The 21,756-nt window shown below is 38.1% G+C and overlaps 10 protein-coding genes across 10 annotated transcripts; 8 read left to right on the top strand and 2 right to left on the bottom strand.

Moving 5' to 3' along the window:
- Positions 1 to 4: 4 nt before the first annotated feature.
- On the bottom strand, positions 5 to 2,727 carry RHIMIDRAFT_310551 (uncharacterized protein; the record flags this gene model as incomplete). The annotated part of the gene is made up of 4 exons (XM_023614669.1): positions 5 to 34; positions 86 to 225; positions 278 to 2,637; positions 2,690 to 2,727. The coding sequence occupies 4 exons, from the start codon at positions 2,725 to 2,727 to the stop codon at positions 5 to 7; spliced, it is 2,568 nt and encodes an 855-aa protein (XP_023471731.1).
- A 1,570-nt stretch (positions 2,728 to 4,297) lies between these two features.
- On the top strand, positions 4,298 to 4,756 carry RHIMIDRAFT_233439 (uncharacterized protein; the record flags this gene model as incomplete). Its single annotated transcript, XM_023607958.1, has 1 exon — positions 4,298 to 4,756. The coding sequence occupies one exon, from the start codon at positions 4,298 to 4,300 to the stop codon at positions 4,754 to 4,756; it is 459 nt and encodes a 152-aa protein (XP_023471732.1).
- A 1,839-nt stretch (positions 4,757 to 6,595) lies between these two features.
- Positions 6,596 to 8,495, top strand: RHIMIDRAFT_210944 (MFS general substrate transporter; the record flags this gene model as incomplete). The annotated part of the gene is made up of 4 exons (XM_023607186.1): positions 6,596 to 7,128; positions 7,182 to 7,456; positions 7,511 to 8,133; positions 8,190 to 8,495. Coding segments are annotated over 4 exons (1,652 nt in total), but the record flags the coding sequence as incomplete, so codon positions are not given.
- A 93-nt stretch (positions 8,496 to 8,588) lies between these two features.
- On the top strand, positions 8,589 to 11,063 carry RHIMIDRAFT_196240 (Adaptor protein complex AP-3 delta subunit; the record flags this gene model as incomplete). Its single annotated transcript, XM_023606110.1, has 8 exons — positions 8,589 to 8,744; positions 8,795 to 8,956; positions 9,020 to 9,257; positions 9,310 to 9,449; positions 9,503 to 9,722; positions 9,777 to 10,237; positions 10,290 to 10,393; positions 10,445 to 11,063. The coding sequence occupies 8 exons, from the start codon at positions 8,589 to 8,591 to the stop codon at positions 11,061 to 11,063; spliced, it is 2,100 nt and encodes a 699-aa protein (XP_023471734.1).
- On the top strand, positions 10,773 to 11,926 carry RHIMIDRAFT_15282 (uncharacterized protein). Its single transcript, XM_023605744.1, has 3 exons — positions 10,773 to 11,205; positions 11,260 to 11,618; positions 11,670 to 11,926. The coding sequence occupies exons 1-3, from the start codon at positions 11,127 to 11,129 to the stop codon at positions 11,814 to 11,816; spliced, it is 585 nt and encodes a 194-aa protein (XP_023471735.1). The 5' UTR covers positions 10,773 to 11,126; the 3' UTR covers positions 11,817 to 11,926.
- Positions 11,777 to 12,976, top strand: RHIMIDRAFT_15243 (uncharacterized protein). The gene is made up of 4 exons (XM_023605743.1): positions 11,777 to 11,783; positions 11,839 to 11,983; positions 12,036 to 12,320; positions 12,373 to 12,976. The coding sequence occupies exons 2-4, from the start codon at positions 11,939 to 11,941 to the stop codon at positions 12,805 to 12,807; spliced, it is 765 nt and encodes a 254-aa protein (XP_023471736.1). The 5' UTR covers positions 11,777 to 11,783; positions 11,839 to 11,938; the 3' UTR covers positions 12,808 to 12,976.
- Positions 12,977 to 13,168: 192 nt separating this feature from the next.
- On the top strand, positions 13,169 to 14,799 carry RHIMIDRAFT_244008 (Metallo-dependent phosphatase; the record flags this gene model as incomplete). Its single annotated transcript, XM_023610013.1, has 5 exons — positions 13,169 to 13,492; positions 13,541 to 13,741; positions 13,791 to 14,017; positions 14,072 to 14,425; positions 14,481 to 14,799. 5 exons carry the CDS (start codon positions 13,169 to 13,171, stop codon positions 14,797 to 14,799), a joined length of 1,425 nt encoding a protein of 474 aa, XP_023471737.1.
- A 319-nt stretch (positions 14,800 to 15,118) lies between these two features.
- RHIMIDRAFT_222282 (uncharacterized protein) lies at positions 15,119 to 16,093 on the top strand. Its single transcript, XM_023607454.1, has one exon. The coding sequence runs from the start codon at positions 15,203 to 15,205 to the stop codon at positions 15,680 to 15,682; it is 480 nt and encodes a 159-aa protein (XP_023471738.1). The 5' UTR covers positions 15,119 to 15,202; the 3' UTR covers positions 15,683 to 16,093.
- An 878-nt stretch (positions 16,094 to 16,971) lies between these two features.
- Positions 16,972 to 17,451, top strand: RHIMIDRAFT_255403 (uncharacterized protein; the record flags this gene model as incomplete). Its single annotated transcript, XM_023611156.1, has 1 exon — positions 16,972 to 17,451. A coding segment is annotated over exon 1 (200 nt), but the record flags the coding sequence as incomplete, so codon positions are not given.
- Positions 17,452 to 19,645: 2,194 nt separating this feature from the next.
- Positions 19,646 to 20,577, bottom strand: RHIMIDRAFT_255404 (uncharacterized protein). The gene has a single exon (XM_023611157.1). The coding sequence runs from the start codon at positions 20,524 to 20,526 to the stop codon at positions 19,972 to 19,974; it is 555 nt and encodes a 184-aa protein (XP_023471740.1). The 5' UTR covers positions 20,527 to 20,577; the 3' UTR covers positions 19,646 to 19,971.
- Between the last annotated feature and the right edge of the window lie 1,179 nt (positions 20,578 to 21,756).

Raw genomic sequence — 21,756 nt, forward strand, 5'->3', positions numbered from 1 at the left:
TTATTTACTTATGAAATAATTTACCAATTACTTTCTATAATAAACAGTTAAAAAAAATAAAATAAAGATTGACATCATTTCATACCTGGATCGATCCTTTTCTTGACGTCCTTCTTTGTTCATTATCTTCTTCTTTAACAAAGTTACCTTGACCTTCAGTTTGGCCAGGTACATCAGCTACCTTCATAGATTCAATGCCTGGGGCCTTGGCAACCTCTTGCTGAACTGTTTCATAATGAAGTTAATATTTATCGTTTATTATTATTACTATACTCACCTGGTGCTACTATGTCACGATTACCAAAGGCAAAGCTTCCACCAAATGCATGTCGTGGTTGGTCAGCTACCATAGGGGCGGTGGTCCATGTGTTGGTTGAGTTGGTTGGAGAAATAGTAGCAGGTTGAGTTCTAGACTCAGGAGCAGAAGAGGTAGTAGTAGCTTCTTCACGAGGTCGACTAGGAGTGATATTTTCCAGAGCCTTATTTGCGTCAGCATTAGCAGCAGCTGTAGCACCAGCAGAGGTACCTACAGCGGTGGCACCAGCAGTGTCGACAGGAATATCAGCAACAGCAGTACTAGTTGGACCAGCTGCTTTATTCGAGCCATGGGTAAAGCCGCTTTCACCTACAGCACGTGTGTCGTAAGGTGTGTTTGTATCTGTTGGAACAACCTGTGGTGATTGACTAGCAGGCCCCGATTGGCTTGTAAACTCTTTTTTGGGATAGTTCTTGCCATAGTCTTCTTCCAGCTGTCTGTTATTCTCTCGAGCCTTCATTACATCCTCTGGGATGGCATAGTTATTGACTTGCTTTTCTGTATCAATAGCCTTGTCCGCACCATGTACATGATGATGGTGTTGTTGCTGTTGCTGTTGTTGCTTGAAAGCTTCTGCATCTGACACACGACGGTCTGTCTCGGTAGGAGAAGAAGGACCATGGCTGAAACGACGGAAAGCGGAGGCAACAGCTGCACCTCCGGCCACGGCCTTACTCTTGAGACCTGCTGTGAGGCTGCTTCTTCGGTTTTGTTGATGCTCAGAGGGAGATTCAATAGTCTTGTCTGTGGGAGCAGTAGAAGCACGTTGCTTAATTTCGTCTTCTTCAGAGATAGGGTCGCCATTAATAGCGCGTGTACTGCTCATGCTTTCATTATTGCTTTCAGGAGGAAGAGGTCTGCTCAGTCCAAAGTTGTGCTTGTCAGCACCCAAGACGCCATCAGTAGCAGGATAAGGCTGACCTGCCCATTCGGTAGGTTGATCAGTGGATTGGATGCCAGTGGATTGGACGTCGGTGTTTGTAGGTCGTTTCAAGATATGGTCGATAGCACTGTCATCGTCTTCTATTACAGAGCTTGTACCAATAGGATCTGGAGTAACAAGTACAGCTCCAGCCGTGCCAACCGTGCCAGCAGCACCAAGAGCAGCAGCTGTACCGGTAATTTCAGCCGTGGAAGGTTTGGCTTGGGCATTTTCATCATCAGTCTTCACACAGTGGTAACAGGCTGTTTGACCATGAATCACGGGCTCATGGACACTCTTGCAAAAAGGATGCTGATCATCAGGAACGCTTTCCCTACGAACCTTGTCCTTTGAATCATAATCAGCCTCTTGACCATGAATGGCAGGTTCTACATTCGATTCACGTTTTGCTTTTTCTTCATCTTCGTTTTTTGCGCCAAAGAGTGCAGCAGCAGCAGCAGCAGCAGCTGTGGCGCCTGTGGCCACGGTGGCTATAGCTCCCTTGGTCGTCGCAGTGACACTGGCGGCTGCTTCAGATGCCATTTCTGAATAGCTCTTTTCTCGATCTCTGCCCTCACCTTCCAAAGGTTGATGTGTTGAGGCTCCCTGGTTAACTGTGGGAGACTGAGGAGTAGCGGTTTGATTGCTTTGAGGAAGGAGGCCAGTAGGTTCGTGGGTCGAAGGAAGATTTTCGGTGACAACAGGTGCAGCAGAAACTTTGTCTTCTGGATGAAGGGCTTTGTCGCCAATAGGAATATCACTCATAGCAGGTGCCGTGGATGATTCTTCTCGAGGGAGAAAGTCGCCGGCACCAGATAAGGCAGAGGAAGTTCGATGCATAGGAGTAGAAAGACTGTCCCTCTGTTGTTTTCCTGAACCAGAAAGAGCAGAGGATCGTCTGTGTTCACGGCTATCACCAGCATGAGGCAGAGTACCAATGGATCCTCGATGGAGACCATCTTGGTCGAGTAAAGATCGAGAAGGATAGTGCCTGTTGTCTGTTGCATTGGAATCACCAAAAAACGAAATCGTTTCGTCATAGGGGACAGATCGTCTTTGCTGGTTAGCAGCATAGCGTGGGGGTGGCGGAATCTGAGTAGCTACCGAAGGTTCAGACGTTTTTCTGGCTCGAGCATTAGGTGTTTCTCGAGTTTGACCAAACGTGTGGCGTTTATCAGGGTCATTAAAGGTAGGTTGTTGTTCAAGATTGAGATGGAAGAGGTCAAATCCATTGACATTTCTGGGAATATCCTGTTGTTTTCTGGGTACCATTGTTTCAGTACCTAATCCTATATCAGAGCTTTGCAGAGTTCCTCCAGGATGCAAAGTTGTTTGAGCACGTTGCGCTTCAGCAGAGCTGTATGCGCTACGGTCAATGGAAGAAGATCTCTGCTCGGTGCTAAATAAAATGAATATAAGATGGAGGTATTAAGTATAAATCATGTATTTACGGTTGGTTTGAAGAATTAATATCAGAATTCCTGTCCATTTGGTGGTAAAAGAAAACAAAAAAAAAATGATTAAAGACAATGTCATGTCTTTTTAATACTTTCATGGGTATTAAATCACTATAGGAATTGGCTTAATTTCATATTTGTAAATTTATGCGCATAAGGTAAATCATCATTGACGACATTATTCTGTCTTATAAGTGACATTATGAATCACACACATTTTTAAAAGATATTCGCTCTCTCGCTCTTTTATTCTATTCGATACATTAATCTTATAAACAGCTAGCTATCTTCTCTGATCTTTCTCTTTTTATGTTTATTATACTTTATGCATGCAATAAGGCTCTATGACGAAGGGTCGATGTCAGTGTTGATTAATTAGGGAAAGAAGTGGTTACACGAAATACAGTGTCTTTTGTTCAAATGCAGACGATTTAAAGCAAATCATAGCTGGGTTAAACAATGTGCCTCAAATTCAGAAATTAGAGCCAAGAGTGACTTGTGCTTTGTTGATAGAAATAACATATTAAAAAGAAGTAGATGTCTAAAATGAATGTAAAAAAGAGAGAAAAAGACAAGAGAAAGCCTCATGAAGTCCCAAGCTCCAGGGTAAGGTTGTGTACATCATAAATCTTTAACAAAAAAGCTGACCTTGAACTATAAGAAAGTCTTTGAGATCTCTACCGTACGCTTTTATATTATTTTTGGGTACGGTACGGTACGCTTATTTCTTTTTTTTTAGTGTACACTATGCGCACGAGGAAATCCACGAGAAAACTAATGATACGGGCGCTTATTCTCCTACACATGTGGCGTCACTGTACAAGCTCACACTACCAAAGTGTCTACCTAACCTAAGGCTGTCCTGTGGGCTATCCTTTGATATAAAATACATATATACCATAATTGCGCGTGATTGATCTTGGCTCTTTGTTGATCAAACTAACGACATAAAAACATTAAAATACAGCAATAACCACATTTTATCTCTTTCTTCTTAAAAGATAAATCCTTATCCTACATCAAGACACATGAAAGATGTTTGCTTCTGAACAAGCTTAACGCGACGCTGCACATTGAAAAGGTTGGTTGACGACATCACAGGTGGAGTTTGTATCATTAGCCCTTTCGTGGATTTCCTCGTGCGCGTAGTGTACACCTTTTTTTTGGCGTTTTGTTTCTTTAAATAACCAACGACAAGTTGTTCGAACGATAAATTAAGTGCATTATAGCAATCCAAACACTCTCTTACGCAAAATTATTTAGGTGAAAATGATCCCGATACTGATGATTTTGCTTTTCCACACGAGTATAAACCTGGAAGCGATCTAATAAGCAGAATCATATTGATCATCAAATCATCAATGTTATGACAAAAAACCTTGCTGGGGCACCAGAAAATGTGTATATTGCTGTACCAACAGAGTTCTGTGATGTTCTTTACATTCTAAACGCAACTCACAATACATTATCACCTATAAATTCGAAATACAGAAAAATATTGATAAATCCTTTATGGTGCGCGCTATTCATTATTGTATTTTAGTCTATGCAAAATACAAAAAGCATCCTTTAATAGTACTTCTTGGCATATCCAATGTTGCAATGTTTGTATTTAGCTCAACTGTGCCTTGTGTCAAGTTTCCGTTTGCAAAAGAAATAACTAGTTGCTTTTGGGCACAGCGTTGCTTATTGTTATCATCTTCTACGTTAGCCACTCTGTCACAATATATTGAGCAATTGCACCCTCTGGCTGCATTAGGCTATTTTATGTGCTCACAGGCATTATCAATGAATATGCTCGATTATGGAAAACATGACAATACAATCAAACCCCTCTACACAATCGCCAAGGGCAATATCATGGAAGTTCTTGGTACAGGAGACGAAAAGCTGAAAAGAATAAGTGACATTTGTGATAATGCTGATTCTCAATTTATAAAGATCAAACATTGTGTTGAAAAGGGAGATCAAGATTTGTTTGAAAAGGCACTTTCTTATTTAGATGATATACAGTCTTTCCGGAAAGTAAATTCGCCTGTGATCGAAAATAATGCCACATGATCCTTGCTCTGACTCGCTTGTCCCGCCCTCTTTGCTCTCTGGTGTGTATCTGGAACGTTCTCCAATAGTCTCTTCTGACGCCCTGGGTTCTCTCTGTCCTCCGTTCCTTTTTTTTTTTTGTTTAAACAATCCTGGGTAGTTATCGCTACCCTCCCCAGAATGCACCTTGGTGGTAAGTAAAACTAATATTAGGATATGTGCTCTAATACTAACATACTTTTTTTCTCTTTTTCTACATATACTCATTATCTCTCTCTCTCTCTCTTTTGACATGATGTCGTTTTATTCAAACGTATTTTTCTTTGTTGTCTTTTTACGTAAAAATACAGTATGACGGCCAGAGAAACAACACAGTACCCGAAACTCCCCCATTGAAATATTTTTTTTAAAAAAAAAGCCCCAAGCAGAACGTACGATAAAGAACAAAAACCATTATCAGCTCCTTGGTGAGTATGTTGAACGCTTTCGTTCTGAAAAATCGGGAAGAACATCATGGAAAGAATGCTTTTCTCGAGATTATCGTGAAAATATTAAGACAATTAAAGAATATTCTACCACTGACAGCCTACGATAATAGTACAAACAACCTCGTAAATCTAAAACCCAGACCTGATGATTCACAGTAGCTCATCGGAGCTATAACAATAAAGTTAGTCCAATAAAATTTCATAAAAATCATTGACTTTGAAAATATAAAGATATTATTGGATAAATGTCATAATTCAATTTTCGATGCGCCATAGTGATTACCACTTTCGATTTCTCATATCCATAAAATAAGTATAATACGGTTTTTTCTACTAGTAATGTCGCATAATTTGAAAATTTATAATACAAAATATACAAAATACGACATCTTGGAACGATATTAGTTTCTGGAAATAGTGTATGATTCAGTTCCCCTTCATTTCTCATTATCTACAATATATATCCAATTATAAATAAACAAGTTTCATTAAGTGCATAGTGTTTTAATCTGATTATATAACACAAGTCGTTTACTAGCTTTCATTACTTTAAATGTTGGTACTGTTTATTACACATTCGTTAAAATATCATCAAAAAGACTTTTTATAATTTTTATTTAATAAGAGTGTTTGAATTGCTATAATGTACTTAATTTACCGTTCGAACAACTTGTCATTGGTTATTTGAAGAAACAAAACGCCAAAAAAAAGGAAAAAACCTGTATAAAAAAGACAGACCAAACTCATCCAATAGTTATAAAAATATAATAAGTCACTAGGATGACTTGTAGTAAAAAAAGAAAATCACGCCTTAAAACTGTTGGTGCAATATAATTTTGTTCCTGTTATTCCATTCGAAAATATAGTATATATATAAAAAATCAAGATAAGGCTGAAATAATAGCATCTGTCAAATCTTCATAACGTTTCTATCGATACACTTATAGAACCCAAAAAAAAAGAGGATAATGAGTGGTTCCATTGAATTAAAGATATTCGAAATATCAATAAAAAGAAAAGTCATGGTTTGATGCATAGAAAGCTCTCAATGACTGCAGATAATAAAAAATACCAAAGTCGCTTCATACATCTTAATAACAATAGCATAGTAATCGTGTCAAAGATGACGCGAATTGCCCAAACAATTTGACAATCACACAATCCAGTTTATTTTGATCAGTTGTGTTACAATATGAAAAAGTGTCTATTTCCCTGCATAAATTGCATAATCACCTTTAAATATGATATGTAGATATTGGTAATATAATGTGTTATGTTCTTATCTGTCCTAGTTCTCAACTAGAGATTATAAAAAGAGGGAGGGTCATATTTTTCTTTTCTTTTCCTTTTTTATTAAACAATATTATCCCATTGATGACTTCTTTAAAAGATAAAAAGGATGTCACTAGTGACAAAACTACTACTGACGTAGCCTATGAAAAACATATTGTGACAAAGTTGACCGATTCTTCTGCGACATCGTTTACATACTCTACTGAAGACTATAAAAGTGACATAGATGGTTATGTTCCTCATTTGGAATGGACTAAAGAAGAAGAGGCAAAGGTTCTTTTAAAGATCGATCTCAAGTTGATGCCCTTTGTATTGCTTATGACATTCGTACTTAATATGGATAGAACTAATATATGTAAGTTAAATCATTCTTCTTTATATATATTGGCTGACTATCTCTTTCTTGTAGCCAATGCCATCTCTGATAATATGCCAGAACACTTGGGATTTAACATCAATGGTATCAACACAGGAACATTACTATACTCTATAGTATTTACTGTCATCACGTTGATAACAAACCCAATCGCTAAACGTGTTGGACCACACAGATGGATCCCTTTCTTGATGTTTTCTTGGGCTATCGTGACGTGGGCTCACGTTTTTCTTCATGTAAGTTTGATATATATTGAAATAGCACGTTTTAATCTCTTTTTTGGATAAAGAACTATAGCGGATATCTTGCCACACGGTTCTTCATTGCTGTAACTGAGGGAGGATTTATCCCTACTTGTTTATTATATTTTACATCTTGGTACAAGGCCAGTGAATTAGCAACACGTCTTTCCTGGTTTTGGGGTATTCAATCATTTGCTTCTGCCTTTTCTGGCTTAATATCATTTGGCATATTTAGACTAGAAGGTGTCGGTGGTCTTTATGGTTGGAAATGGCTGTTTCTTATTGATGGCATCATTACTCACATTGTTGGATTTATTGCGATGTAAGGCAAATATTGAATACTTAAAGTTATCCCAACTGATTGTCAGCTCCTTAGCTTTTATCTCCCAAAAAGTCCATCTACAACAAGAGGCCTTCTTCGTGGCAAATACGGATGGTTTACAGAACGCGAAAGGGCAATTGCTGTTACAAGAATTATCAGTGACGACAAGTACAATCTCGAACAGAACCAACGCATAACATGGCGTGATGTACGAATGGCTGTTCTTGACACCAAGCTCTGGACGCATCTTCTGATCACCTTCACAAGCATGATGCATACCACGCCTATTTCAACATACTTTCCTACGCTTATCAGAGGATACGGCTTTTCAATTACGACTAGCAACTTGCTTACAGTACCTGCCTTCTTCATAAACCTTATTGTTTCCATCATCGTTGCCAGAAACGCCGATAGAATAGGAAATTATGCTTTTCATGGTCTCTTTGGCTGTGCCTGGGCCATGGCCGGCTTTTTGTCTTTGATCCTTGTACCTGATGGCGCTGGTCGCTGGAATTTCTATGCAGCAACATTGTTTGCAGCCTCGGCTCCTTATTGGCACGGTATGCATATCGCTTGGATGTCGTCTAATCTTGCACCTCACAGTAAGCGTGTCCTTGCTCTTGGCGCTGTCATTGGCGCTGCTAATATCTGCAGTGTTCCTGGATCACAGATATACCGTAAGCACGCCATTATTAAAATGAAAAAAAAAAAAAGATTAATTGTTATTTCATAGAACAAAGCGATTCCCCTAGATTCATAAGAGGAAACTGGATCAATTTCAGTATCGCTCTTTTATCTGCTATTCTTTTGATAGTCCAACATTTCCGCTATGTGTTCACAAACCAGTATCGTTCAAAGAAATGGGATAGTTTGACTGAAGCCGAGAAGCAGGACTACTTGAAGCATACAAAGGATGAAGGATCTAATCGTTTAGATTACAGATTTCGAATTTAATCATCTTTTTACAGATTGTATCATAACCTATATTATTGTATTTAATGTAATAAAAAGCTCATCAGAAGGCTGAAACATGGAGGAGTATCGTTACACCCATTATTTTCTCCGCCCGAATACAAGGTTGGGCGTTCGTGCTTGCACGCAACAATAGCCTCGTCCTTTCTTTTTCTGCAACATGTTTGAAAAGTCTCTGACAGACCTTATTCGAGGCATAAGAGCAAACAAGAAAAATGAGCAAAAATATATTGCTGTGTGTTTACAAGAGATACGAAATGAAGTGAAATCAAATGACTTGGACATAAAATCTACTGCTATTGCTAAGCTTGCTTATGTAAATACTCTAAACAATTGCACATGTATATAAACTCATGTTGGCGTTAGCTGCAAATGCTCGGTTATGACATGTCATGGGCATCTTTTCACATTGTAGAAGTCATGTCGAGTGCTAAATTTGCTCATAAACAAACAGGTTATTTGGCAGCTACTCTATCGTTTCAGCAAGACACGGATGTGCTCATGCTTACAACTAATTTGATTAAAAAAGTAAGTTAAAAACAAGACAAAAAAAGAGAGAGTAGAATTTTATTGTGTGTGTGTATGAAATAGGATTTGGCATCTCCTGCTGTGGTTGACATTAGTGTTGCCCTTAACGGTTTATCTCATATTGCAACACCTGACTTGGCTAGAGACCTTTCTCCTGATTTGGTATCCATGCTCAATCATTCACGACCTTATATTCGTAAAAGAGTTATTCTAGTTCTCTACAAGATATTCTTAAAGTATCCTGAAGCCTTACGATTGAGTTTCCCTCGCTTAAAGGAAAAGCTGGAAGATCCTGATCCATGTAAGATCTTATACTATTGAATATAGAGCCTTTATTGATCCTCTCTTGATAGCTGTTGTCTCAGCTGTCGTTAGTGTTGTATGTGAACTAGCAAGAAAGAACCCCAAGAATTATTTGTCACTTGCACCTCAGCTATTCAAGATTCTGACAACTTCTACCAACAACTGGATGCTCATCAAAATCATTAAACTGGTACGGAAAAGTAGAAAGAGTCTTTAGAGTCACATTATTTATTCATCTTATAGTTTGCTTCCTTGACACCGCTCGAGCCAAGATTGATTAAAAAACTACTTCCACCACTGACATCGCTTATTCAAACAACACCTGCCATGTCATTGCTTTATGAATGCATCTATACTGTTATCACCGGTGGTTTCCTTGAAGCTGCTGGTGAGGCGGGTAATGCATTAGCTGCTACTTGTACAAACAAGCTAAGGAAATTTTTAGAAGATCCTGATCAAAACTGTAAGTTATATACTATCAAGTGATTGCCATTTTTTTTAAATGGTTACTATGTAGTAAAGTATGTTGGGCTATTGGCCATGGGAAGACTATTAGCAACTCATCCAAAACTAGTGGCCGAACATAGAGACATCATTTTAGAGTGTATTGACGATGAAGATCTCAGTATTCGCATACGAGCACTTGACCTTGTTGTTGGCATGGTGAATCGTAAGAATATCATGGACATTGTAAAAAAGTTGATATCGCATATTATGCCTAAAAAAACAGAATCGATCTCATTGCATGACTCTTCTGCCATCTTTGATCCAATGTATCGTATGGATATCATCAACCGAATCGTATTCATGTGCTCTCAGAATCACTACCACAATCTGAATGACTTTGAATGGTATATCTCAGTTCTTGTTGATATTGCTTATTCAGCAGGTGTGAACGTGGGTGAACTGTTGACAAATCAATTGATGGATGTTAGTGTTCGTGTAAAGAGTGTCCGGGATTATTCTGTTAAACAAATGGTAAGACGTTATACATAAAAGAGAGAATCCATTGAATTAAACGATAAAATAGTACAATTTACTGCAAGATAAACACTTTTTGGAAACTGCCAAGAAGAGAGATTCTAATATCGATATATTATCTGCAGCCGCTTGGATCTGTGGTGAATACTGCAAGTATGTCATTTCTCGGTCAATTTGATTCACATGTTTAACATCATTTTATAGTTACCTAGAGGACATTCCGTCTACGCTCGAATGTCTTTTATCGCCACAAGCAGCTAATCTGCCCGTGAAAGTTCAGACAGTCTATGTACATAGTGTTATCAAGATATACGCATACTGGACAACCGATTTGATATCACAATGGAATGCCGAGCTTCAAAGCGAGTTTGTCAAAGTGACGCAGATTATGTATGAAAAGATGGACATGTTTATCTACAGTGCCGATCTTGAGGTACAAGAAAGAGCTCATGATGTAAAATCATTGTTCAAGATCGTCTTGGATGCAACAAGTGACCCCACCTTAGAAGACGCTCCACTTGTTTTGCAGGACCTCCCCAAGCTCTTCTTCCTATATGAATTGAACCCTGTTGCTCCCAAGGCACAGTCAAAGGTTCCTGTTCCTGAGGGTTTGGATTTGGATGCGTGGATCAATGAACCTTTGCCTGATTTAGTGCAAGATGCTGAGTCAGATGGCTCGTTTGAGGAAGCACCCAAGTATGAAAAGGTTGGTAAAAGCTCAAGAAAGAAGAAATCCAAGTCAAAGGGTTACGAAAGTAGTGAGGATGAGGCTGAAAAAGAGAGAGTAAGTTATGAAAAAAAAAGAACTATGGATTCAATTTGACAGTGTCATGTGTAGCGTCGTGCTGCTAGAAGAGAAGCACGTAAAAACGACCCTTATTATATCATGGCAGATGATAAGAAGGGCCTTATTGATGTTGATTCAATTCCAGTCGTAGAATTAAATGTGGAAGAAATCAATTCGCGTATGCATACACATCTCTTGATTTACTTACAAATGCTAACAAAGATGCGTATAGGAGCTAGCAGTTTAAAAAAGACAAAGAAAACTAAGCGATCTAAGAGGCCCAAGTCACCTCCCAAGCTTCCTGTCTATGCAGAAGAAGAGATGCCTGAAGATGCGGCTGTATCTGAAGATGAGAAAGAAGACAATAGCAATCGCAAAAACAAGGCAAAAGCAGCATTGTATACCAAAAAGTCAACAAGAGATATATTTGACAACGCAGAAGAAGCTGGACTTAATAATGTTGACTTGTCTACTCCATTGGGCGAAGATGAAAAATTCCAGCAGGTGAAAGCATACCTTAGCCCTGAAGAACTTCGCCTTCAGGAAGAAGCAAAGTATAGAAGTGAACGCCGACAATTAAGAGCTCTTCAGGTAAGCCTTGGTATATATACTTTATCTGATGTTGCTAACCGCTATCAATAGAAAAAGAATGAAAAGACATTAGAAGCTAAAAAATCTAAAAAATCATCAAAAGCCTCCAAGGAAGAAGGCAGCACTGAAAAAAAGAAAAAGAAAAAGAGCACAAAGAAAGCAAAGGTAGCATTTGAATTACACAGATTGATTGCATGATTTAAACTATGGTCTGATAGAGTGACAAGACAAGCGATACAGAAACAGCTCGACAAAATGATTTAGTGACGATAGATAATGATGTAAGGGAAGCTCTAGTAGACAGACAAGAACAGGTCGACATGTTTAAAGAAATGAAGGTGTTGGAAGTTGACTATGTTCGAATGGTAAACGAAGATCATTTATTTGGTAAAAGATAGACTAAAAGGAGTATGATAGATGGGTTCACTTCGATTAGAATCAGATGAGTCACCTGTTGTTGTTATACAGTTTAGTATACGCAACCTCAGTGAAGAAAAGATGCTTCCAAAACTGCATTTGGAGTTTGCTGAATCTTTTGACCTAAAGATGATTCAGGACAATGTTCCAACTCACATCGCTTATGCAACAGAAACCTTTGAACTGCAGGCGAATGAGGTTGTTGAATGTATAGCACACTTTGAGATCCTTGGAAACGTAAGGCCAGGGTTATGCATTCGAGGAGTTTTGTTCTATGACGTCGAGGTACAGAAAAAGAACGTGGGATATGATATGAAAGCTAATCTATTGAGTATAGGAATCATCTACGATCAACCAGAGCCCATTTGAGATACCTATCCCTGCAAGTCTGTTCTTGAACAGCAAGCAGCCAATGGATCCAATTCATTTTGCCACGCTCTTGGCTGAACATGGTGATGAATTTGAACACCATGAGAATGCATCGATTGAAGTACCTTTGCCTTCAGAGACTTCATCTATTGAAGGTATCTTAATCAAGGCACTCAACAAGGTGACGGCAACAAGTGGATTAAATGTAGTAGAAGTTGTTCCTGGAGCTGCGTCTTTATATGGTAAAACTGTTCAAGGTGCTCAAGTGGCTGGTCTTTTGAAGTATACCCTGCAGGTTGATTCAGAGCCTAAACTTGCTATTCTATCGATCGATTTAAAAAGCACAGATGAAGGTTTATTGGGAGGATTGATTCATGAAATATCTTGTATCAAAATTGATTAAAAAAATCATTCATATCGCACATGTGCCAAGTAACAGATTATTAAATCAGCCAATCAAATTGGACTATCTTTATCATGCAGGTTCAACTTGTTTACACTTGCAGTATCAATGTATTATCTCTTGTTTGCAAAAGTAAAGAAGGGGAAAAAAAGAGGAGGGATAAAGGCGGATCGGCATAGATGTGTGCATATGCAAATCTACTTTTTGGTCTTTTTTAACAAAAAGTTGCTGCTGCTATCATGTCTTTTTTCTATGTTTTACAAACTTTCCAAAGTTAGACAAGAGCGATTCTGTATGAGTATAAAATAGATAGATTTGTTATATCTTTTTCATCTCTCTCCTTATTGTACTTTTTGTATTAATGAAATATCTACTTACATTAGTACTTGCATTTGTGACTATAGCTCAATGCTCAACCATAGCAGCCAAATCCCAAGAGGAAGACGCTGCAAATGGTAGCCCTGGTGCTGTATGCTATGCTGATGCCTATAATGACTTGGGAAATAACTGGAACCATACATACGCTCCAACAGAGCCCCAACAGATTCACATGTCACTGGCAGATGACTCTAAGTTTGCTCGTGTACAATTTGCTACTCTGGATTCAATTGACAGCTCTGTTCTTGCCTATTGGCCAAAAAAGCAGGGGAACCACACTCAAAAGAATACTACAGTTACTGGCAAGGTACAGTATAAAATTCTATATGTTAGCTTTATACTAATAATAGCGTAGGATTGGATTTTTGTTGATGGAGGCTCCGCTCAAAGACAACTTTATTTGCACAATATTCAAACAAAGACGCTTAAACCTGACACAATATATGTGTATCAAGTTGGTGCTAAAAAAGGCAACTCTATCAAATGGTCAAAAATATACGAATTTCACACTGCTTCCTTGAAAAAGGACTTTAGTTTCATTGCCACTGGCGATGTGGTAAGTATAAGAGTGTTGTATTGAATATGGGCCTTTACATGGTTTGTAGGGTGCATGCAATGCGGTAGCAGTCTCCCATATGATGAAATACGGCAAAACCCACAAGTATGACTTTGTAACCATTGCAGGAGATCAAGCTTACAATATGGCAGACTTTAATGGAACAAAAGGAGACGAGTACCTGAATTTTATGCAAGAACTTTTCGCTAATGTGCCTTACTTGGGCGCTGTTGGCAATCATGAATCGGCTTATAATTTTTCCCACTATAAAAATAGGTAAAAGAGTGAGGTGGTTAATCTCTTTTTTTTTGCTTAATTATTTGTGTATAGATTCAATATTGTTCCTTATGCTGAATCCAAGTTTTCCAACTCAATGATGTATTCCATCAACTATAAATCGCTTCATCTTGTCTCTTTCTCAACTGAAATTTACTTTGAAGGCTCAGAACAAGAAATTCAAACAGGCATTAATTGGTTAGAGGCTGATCTCAAAGAAGCAAATAAACATCGTGATAAGCGACCTTGGATTATTGTTATGACACATCATCCTATGTATTGCTCTGCAAACAGCACGGACTGTACCACCAAAGCGGCCACCATCAGAAGCGGTCCCGGCCAAAATAACCAAACTTGGGGAGGAATAGAGGATATACTATTGAAGTATAATGTGGATATATTCCTCAGGTAAGAAAAAATCCAATGGTTGTTGGTTGATAATAACAATATAATATGTCCGTAGTGGCCATGTTCATAACTATGAAAGAACATACCCTGTTGCCCACGGCAAGGTTACGTCAAAATCATACCATAATGCACCGAGCTTCTTCCAGTTGATCATCGGGAATGCTGGTCAACCTGAAGGTCCCGCTCTATTTGGCAATGGACCTTTCCCTGATTTCTCAGCTGTTCGCTACGAAGGCTATGGCTTCTCTACATTTAAAGTGTCACCCACATCGCTTGAAATGATTCACCGTAAAGCTAACCTTGATGGTACTTTGGGTGGAATCATTGATCACTTTACTGTGACAAAGGATGTTCATCGTCATCGAAATGAATAAAGATGAAATTCTTTGCGTGTAGAATTTTTAATTAGTTTGTTTAAATAAAAGAAATAATAGAATAACTCTAATATCACTCTAATACAAACATTAGAATATAATAACAATGAACAATACTACTACTATTACTGGGATCCCAGCCAACTGTTCCGCCTGTGGCATGGGTTTGGAAAGCAGCTCAGCTTATCGTGCCTGTCAGACATGCAGAGAGCGAGTAGCAGCATCTTGCCGCAGACGTCATGCCGAAGATCAACAAGAAGCTGGCGCCGCTACTAGATCTAGAGGAAGGGCAAGAACAGTCGAGTCTTCTGATGCTGAAAGTAGACCCAGAGGCAGACCCAGAGCAATACCTGCTGCCTGCATCTCGCAGATTTCTCGCCTTCGTCCTTTGGTCCTTGGGCGTATGGACAAAGAGTGCCCCCACTGTCACGCGTTGCACTGGATTAATGAAAGGCAAGAGATATCTCCCATTAGAAATCCCAGCTGGGAATCGTGTTTCAAGCAGGGATCAGTCCAGCTGCAGCTCTTGCCCGATCCACCTGAATACTTGAAGGACTTGCTCGAGCATGCAGACACCCAAGGACGTCACTTCAAGGACAGCCTTCGCCAGTATAACGCTGCCTCTGCGTTTAGCTCTTTGGGATGTGACATTGTCTCAGCTGAGGAACATAATTCCAGCAATAACAGAGGTGGACTTAACGCATTCCAGATCCTTGGCGTCCTTTGTCACCGCCAAGGGCCTCTACTTCCAGTTGAGGGCAAAGTATCTTCGTATTCTCAACTGTACGTCTATGATCCTTTGTATGCTGCTCAGAGACGATCAGAAAGGAATGAAAATCTGGACCATGAAATTATAGGAAACCTTTCAACTATGTTTGCTTAATGCAGCCCTTTCGCACGTATTTATCGCCATGCATATGAAATATTGAGCAACCATTGAAGCTCCAACATTAACAGTGAGGTCAGGTCAAGCAACAATGACTCTGCGGAAAGTGGTCCACCCTACATTATCACCAACCCTTTGATGAGAATGAGAATAGTTAGAGAGGACAATAGACGCACCCATAAGCTGAGCATAATGGAAGAAATTACTGCAGACATTCTTATTGAATACAGCAATAGAAGTGTCTGTGACATCGATCTTTTCTGAGGAGGCAGTAGTAGAAGCAGAAGTGGTAGTTTGCGTCAACAATATGCTTTTGCACAATATTTTCAGAGCATTAGCTACACTCACGCTGGATATGCCAAATCATTGTTTATATTTGCTTCTTAGTTTTTTTTTATCTAATAAACAGCAACTTTACAGTTCTGTCTAAGAGAATTATACAAGTAAATAGGCACTTAAAAGAAGGAGGAAATCCCTCTGTTAAACTTGATGCCATTCATGTATTGAGCTTGAGAGAAGAGAAGTGAAAGAACTATGGTAAAATGAGCATAGCATTGTAGATAGAAAGATTATTTGATAAATAGAAATTACTGTTAAAAAAGAACCATGTCAAGACACCTTTTACAATTGCTGTTATTCTTTAGCTTTTTTTCCATATTTTAAACAAAATGCGCGATCAAGTCTGTAGTATTCTTAAAGCAATGTATGAGAGAAAAAGGAAATAGAAAATGAGAAACAACAAGCCTCATCCAAAAGTAAAAAAAAAATAAAAGTCTCAGTCATCTTTGACTTTATAAACATCATCCATATATTATAGGTAAAACTAAGAGAAAGAGGATGAGTGAAAGAGAGAAGATTGAGAGCAACAAAGAAAAGAAAGAAAAAGAGAAATACGATGGAAATGATTGGCAAGAAAAAGACATTGTTTGTACAGGCTGCCACCAAAAGGGACACAAGAATGCAAGATCTTCCTTATACCCAAATCAAAAGTTAACAAGAAGAACTTCAGCAGCTCACGGGGAATCAAAAGACAACAATAGTTAAAACAAAACTAGAGACTATTTTGCGTCTTTCTCATAGAAAAACAAAAGACAAAATAGTCAAAGTATCCAAAGGCATTAGGAACATTTTAGTTCGTGCCTAACTTTTTGTGAATTACTAAATCATGAGTCACAACGGACTTGTCGATAAAAAGGTTTTCACTCAGAACTACTGGCATTCTATCAGTCAATTGGTATTGGGCAAAACACTAACAAACAAAAAGTCACTTCCAGACGGCATTTTTAGCAGCTGGGGAAGTTTCTCAAGTCGATACAAAGAAATAATATATAGAATGGATAATTCTGTTACCGGATACAGTCAATGCCTGACTGCTGTCTGTGTTGAAGTAGCGACATACTATCATAATATGATTGTTGAATGTTTTCAATCAAGGCTTATGACATATTTGATTCGTATGATCAGAACATCAGTAAAGCAGGTAATAAGCATCGAGCGCTTATATTGTACACTACTCGCTCTAATGCACTCTAATACATATTCAAATAGCAAATATGTTCAAAGGCTTGCTGAATATGGCTACCAGTATATCTGTGATGGTCAAGCAACATGGCACGAGGATGTTACAGATATAACGATCGCTGAAAGAACTGCCATAAATTCTCTCTGTAAATATCTTTTGAAAATAGAAATGCCTAAGCCAGTTACTGTCAAAAGCTTGGCTGCATCTCCGGGATCATATATACCAATGCTTAGAGAGATACTTAAGCGATATATGGCGGAAAATCAAAAACAGCAAGAAAACCAAGAACATGGCCAACAAAAAAAAACCAAGTTATATGGCCCGGCTATTCTCCTTGTTCCCTGTGCCATCCTTGTAATGGCGATTCGTATCAATAAACCCCAATACACTGTCATCATTTGCTAGCAAGCCTAAACAAAGCAGCTATGAAGCTAAACTTAACATGTTCAATACTGTCTTTGACCTGTCAAGTTTGGATGTGAACAGGTATTTATTAATGAACCACATGCACATGCATATATCTATGTACTAATAGTTGATCATAATGAATATAGTTTTGAAGATTTAAAAAAGCCAAAAGCAAAAAATAAAACCGCATTTGCTAATCTAATCAGATCTGATGGCTTTGCAGCGGATGTAGTGTTATATAAGGACGTGAGCAATAATGAAGATGTAACTGAACAAAGCTCAGACAGTACCTTTGACATACAGCTTCTGAGTGATGTCTTAAAACCTGGTGATGTTGACAGCTTCTCGCTGTGCGGTTTAGACCCTGGTAGACAACATGCATTCGCAGCATCCTATAACGAAGGAGAAAATTCTCATCAAATAAGAAGAGTCTCGACAGCGGAATACTACAATTACACTGGGTCCATTCATCATCAAAGAAAAGAACAGAAAAGAATAGATAAGAAAGGAATGAAAAATGTATTGCTGAACATCTCTTCGACCAAGACTACATCTTTGACGCAAAATCATATGTATATGACATATATAATAGCCAATATTCAGAAAATATTAGATTTTTATGGATATGAAACAGCCGAGGGACGCTTTTGCTGTTATCAAGGGGTTCAACGAGCTAGAGAAGAAATGATCAATATATTGATCAACAGTGGAAAGAAGTACAATAAGGATAGGAGAAAAAAAAATACAAGGAAGAACCGCAGAAGTAGAAAGAAAGAAAAAGTGGAAAGGGAGAAAAAAGAAAAGAAGAAAGATGAAGAAAGTAGCGAAAGATACGGCTATATAAGCAGCAATGTATCTTTTTGACAATTTACAATTGTTTGTCAATAGGCCCGAAAAGCAGTGGAGGCCACAAATAAACACGCATGACAGAGAGAAAATACCTGTGGTTGCCTTCGGCTCTGGATTGTTCGGAAAGAACAATGTTAAATTCAAAGGGCATATAACGGGGTAGCAGGTGTGTATACAGAGCACTGAAACGAAGAGAAAAGTAAGGTGATGTTATAGTTGTAGCAGTCGATGGATTCAGAACGTCAAAGGCAAAGCGTTATTTTCTAATTTTGAATATCCTACTTAACTATCTATAGGTTTGCAACTCTTGTGAAATATGACATTCACAGCTGCTTTTGTAAACCCCCATGGCATCCAATCCTGCACATAATGTGGATTGCTTTGGCAATGTAATATAAATACTTCGAAAAATATTTTCAAGATCGTCACTGCATCCTTCGTGGATGTGGCAGACCTCAAGTATTTCGTCATCGTACCGAACACAATTCTCCTCCCAAAGTTTAAGCATTTACTCCTAGTAACTAAATGTTGATGGATGGATGCTATAGTACTTTTCATGTAACCTGCTTACATTTTTTCTAGTTTATGCTCACTGGTAATTAGTTTTTGTAAGCGTGAAGGATAGTTTTAACTCCTTTCAAATCAAAATAATGTTGGTTTATGAAGCAATATTTGTAGAAGATATAATAATAAGGATCAGGTACGTAAATCATTCACAGAGATCGAATGATGATGCTTTATTAATTTATTATTGGAATCATACCAGTGATCTCTTCTCGCAACCCTTTCTGCTGCGCCTGTATCAACAGCAAGTTTCTTGATTTGCTTGTTGGCTCTATAACTATGGATTATGTCATTAATATACCATGTATTGTGTTATTCGAATTTGTTTACCCAACAAATTAACGAATGTCATTTGGCCTGATTGGCAGACTAGTATAGTCAATTAATCCTAATCTTATTTTATTTGTTGTAGTTTATATGTTTGAGACTACGTCTTTTAAGATAAAATGAAGAATGGTTATTAATACTTTGCAATAACTACTATGTCTCTTATTAAAAGGTTGATTTACCTTGCGTACCGCCATCACAATCAAATTTCTTTATTTGTGACCGCGGTCATCAATATCATCTTTTAAATTGCAGTAAGATTCAAAAATGAAGAGCAGAGCAGCTTAGTCCTCCATTTAAATGATTGCGAATTGACTGAACTTTGAATTACATTTTTTGATTTCTCGCTCCTCAATTTTCGTGCAGCAAACAGACTTTCTGTAAATTCACTAATGGTCTTCACCTCCTTAATAACAAACTTCCCATTTTATACTTCATACATAATTTTATAATGTTCGTCTAGTAGTTTGAACACATAGCCTTTAGAGGCACCGTTCTGTCTGTTCTGATTATCTTTGTTGTTTTACGAATAGCAAGAGTATCAAGCATATACATGACACACACATTATAGTAGGAAAGAAAAAAAAGATGAGCTTTTTTATTATTATTTTGTAATTTAGCCGTCTTGTTCCGTACAATAGCTTTCATCTACAGGCCATGCTTCAAACTCTATATGGTCACTTCCATAAGTATCACTATAAATCCATTGAAGCTTATGATTATAATTTCTTCCATAACATATATCAGGCCATTCGAAGTGACAGATCTTAAACCTTCTACTTCCTTCTACATAAGAAAGTCTAAGAAGATCTGCTGATTCCCAGTCCCATGGTTCATAAACGCTATAGTCATCGCAACCTGTCTTGATATAATAGCCAGCTTTTCCTTTCAAGACAACTGCATCAACAGGCCATATATTTTCAACTCTGCTTCTCATATAGCCTCTATCCCACTTGTAGAACCTAAAGTAGCGTTCACGCCAAGGATTATCACTATCTAATGCCCATTTGCCATAGCCATCCTTCGAGATACCAATCCTGCCATTGTTTGCTCCAAAATCAGGTGCATATAGCTCAAGACAGACGTTTGCTACTGGCTTCGACCAGTCTATCTGGCAAGTAACTGATACAATAAGTTGTAAAAGTGCTATATAAAGAATAAGTTTTTTCATATCCCCTTATAGCAGTATGACTTGAAAGAAAGAAAGAAGGAAAAAAAGAAAAAAAAGCTTATTTTTATGCATTTTATTTCATGTAGTACAAGTTTGAATAAGTAAAGAAAGGATTGACAACAACCGAGGCTACATTCTACAAGCGTAATATATTATTATTATTTCTATATATATATATTATTGACTATATTTACATTCATTGCTTTGTAGACGTAAAGAATCTCCACAAAAGAATTCACAATTTAACAAACATGCTGCTATTGCCAATCTGCATTCTTCTATAAAATCTTTACAAAGATGACGGCAGTTCTTCACACACCCTGAACAATTGTCCACTTCGCCACAGTGATGTATAGCTACGGGCCTATCTGCATGAACCACATACGCAAGAGACAATATCATCCAGATTCCAATAAACAAAAGCTTCTTTACCATGATCACCTATAGTAGTATAAAGGAAACAAAAAAAACAAGAAAAAAGCGAGGATTTATCCGATCTGGCACAGGACGGAAGTACATTAAAAAAGGAATTTTTTTTTTTCGGATATACATATACAAAAGTCTAATCAGTCACTAGACGCATACAGTGCATCGCCCAGACAATGTAAGATCAACCTCGCGATCTGTGTCACCCGCCGAGCTGTTTTTGAACTCAAATAACTTATACTTCCTGCAGCTTTTTTTGAGGCTCCTTCTGTTCAATGCGCTGTTACAGCTTTTAAGACCCTTGAGGCTCGTACGTCCGCTTTCGCCGTAGGTATACAAGCAGGTAATTTTACGATTATTGGTACACCCATCGTATCATCCGAAAGCTCCACGTCTCGTGTATCGTTACACATTTAATACAGAAAGGTGTATAGTTAGACAAGCTTCCTCTGCTGCGTCCTGGTGACCTGATGCCATACTTAACGACCGCGTTGCGCCGATATGGCACGGACTTTGCTTTTTTATAGTAAAAACTATGCTCTTATTGACACCGCTTCTACCAATCATGAAGTCGCTCCACCTCACTCAAGGAATCGACTTTAGTAAGCGACGTTTCATTTTTGCATACTGCAAAGGGCATGTCAAAACACTCCTTTTTATTGCCACAAGGCAAACCATGCTAAGGCTATACAGTCTTTCCGGAAAGTAAATTCGCCTGTGATCGAAAATAAATGCACCCAATGGTGAGAACAAAATTCATGTTGTATGAAATGTAAATTCGCCGTTACCAAGAATATTTTCGTA

This window comes from Rhizopus microsporus (assembly GCF_002708625.1).
Source record: "Rhizopus microsporus ATCC 52813 unplaced genomic scaffold scaffold_1, whole genome shotgun sequence".
Lineage (NCBI taxonomy): Eukaryota > Fungi > Mucoromycota > Mucoromycetes > Mucorales > Rhizopodaceae > Rhizopus > Rhizopus microsporus.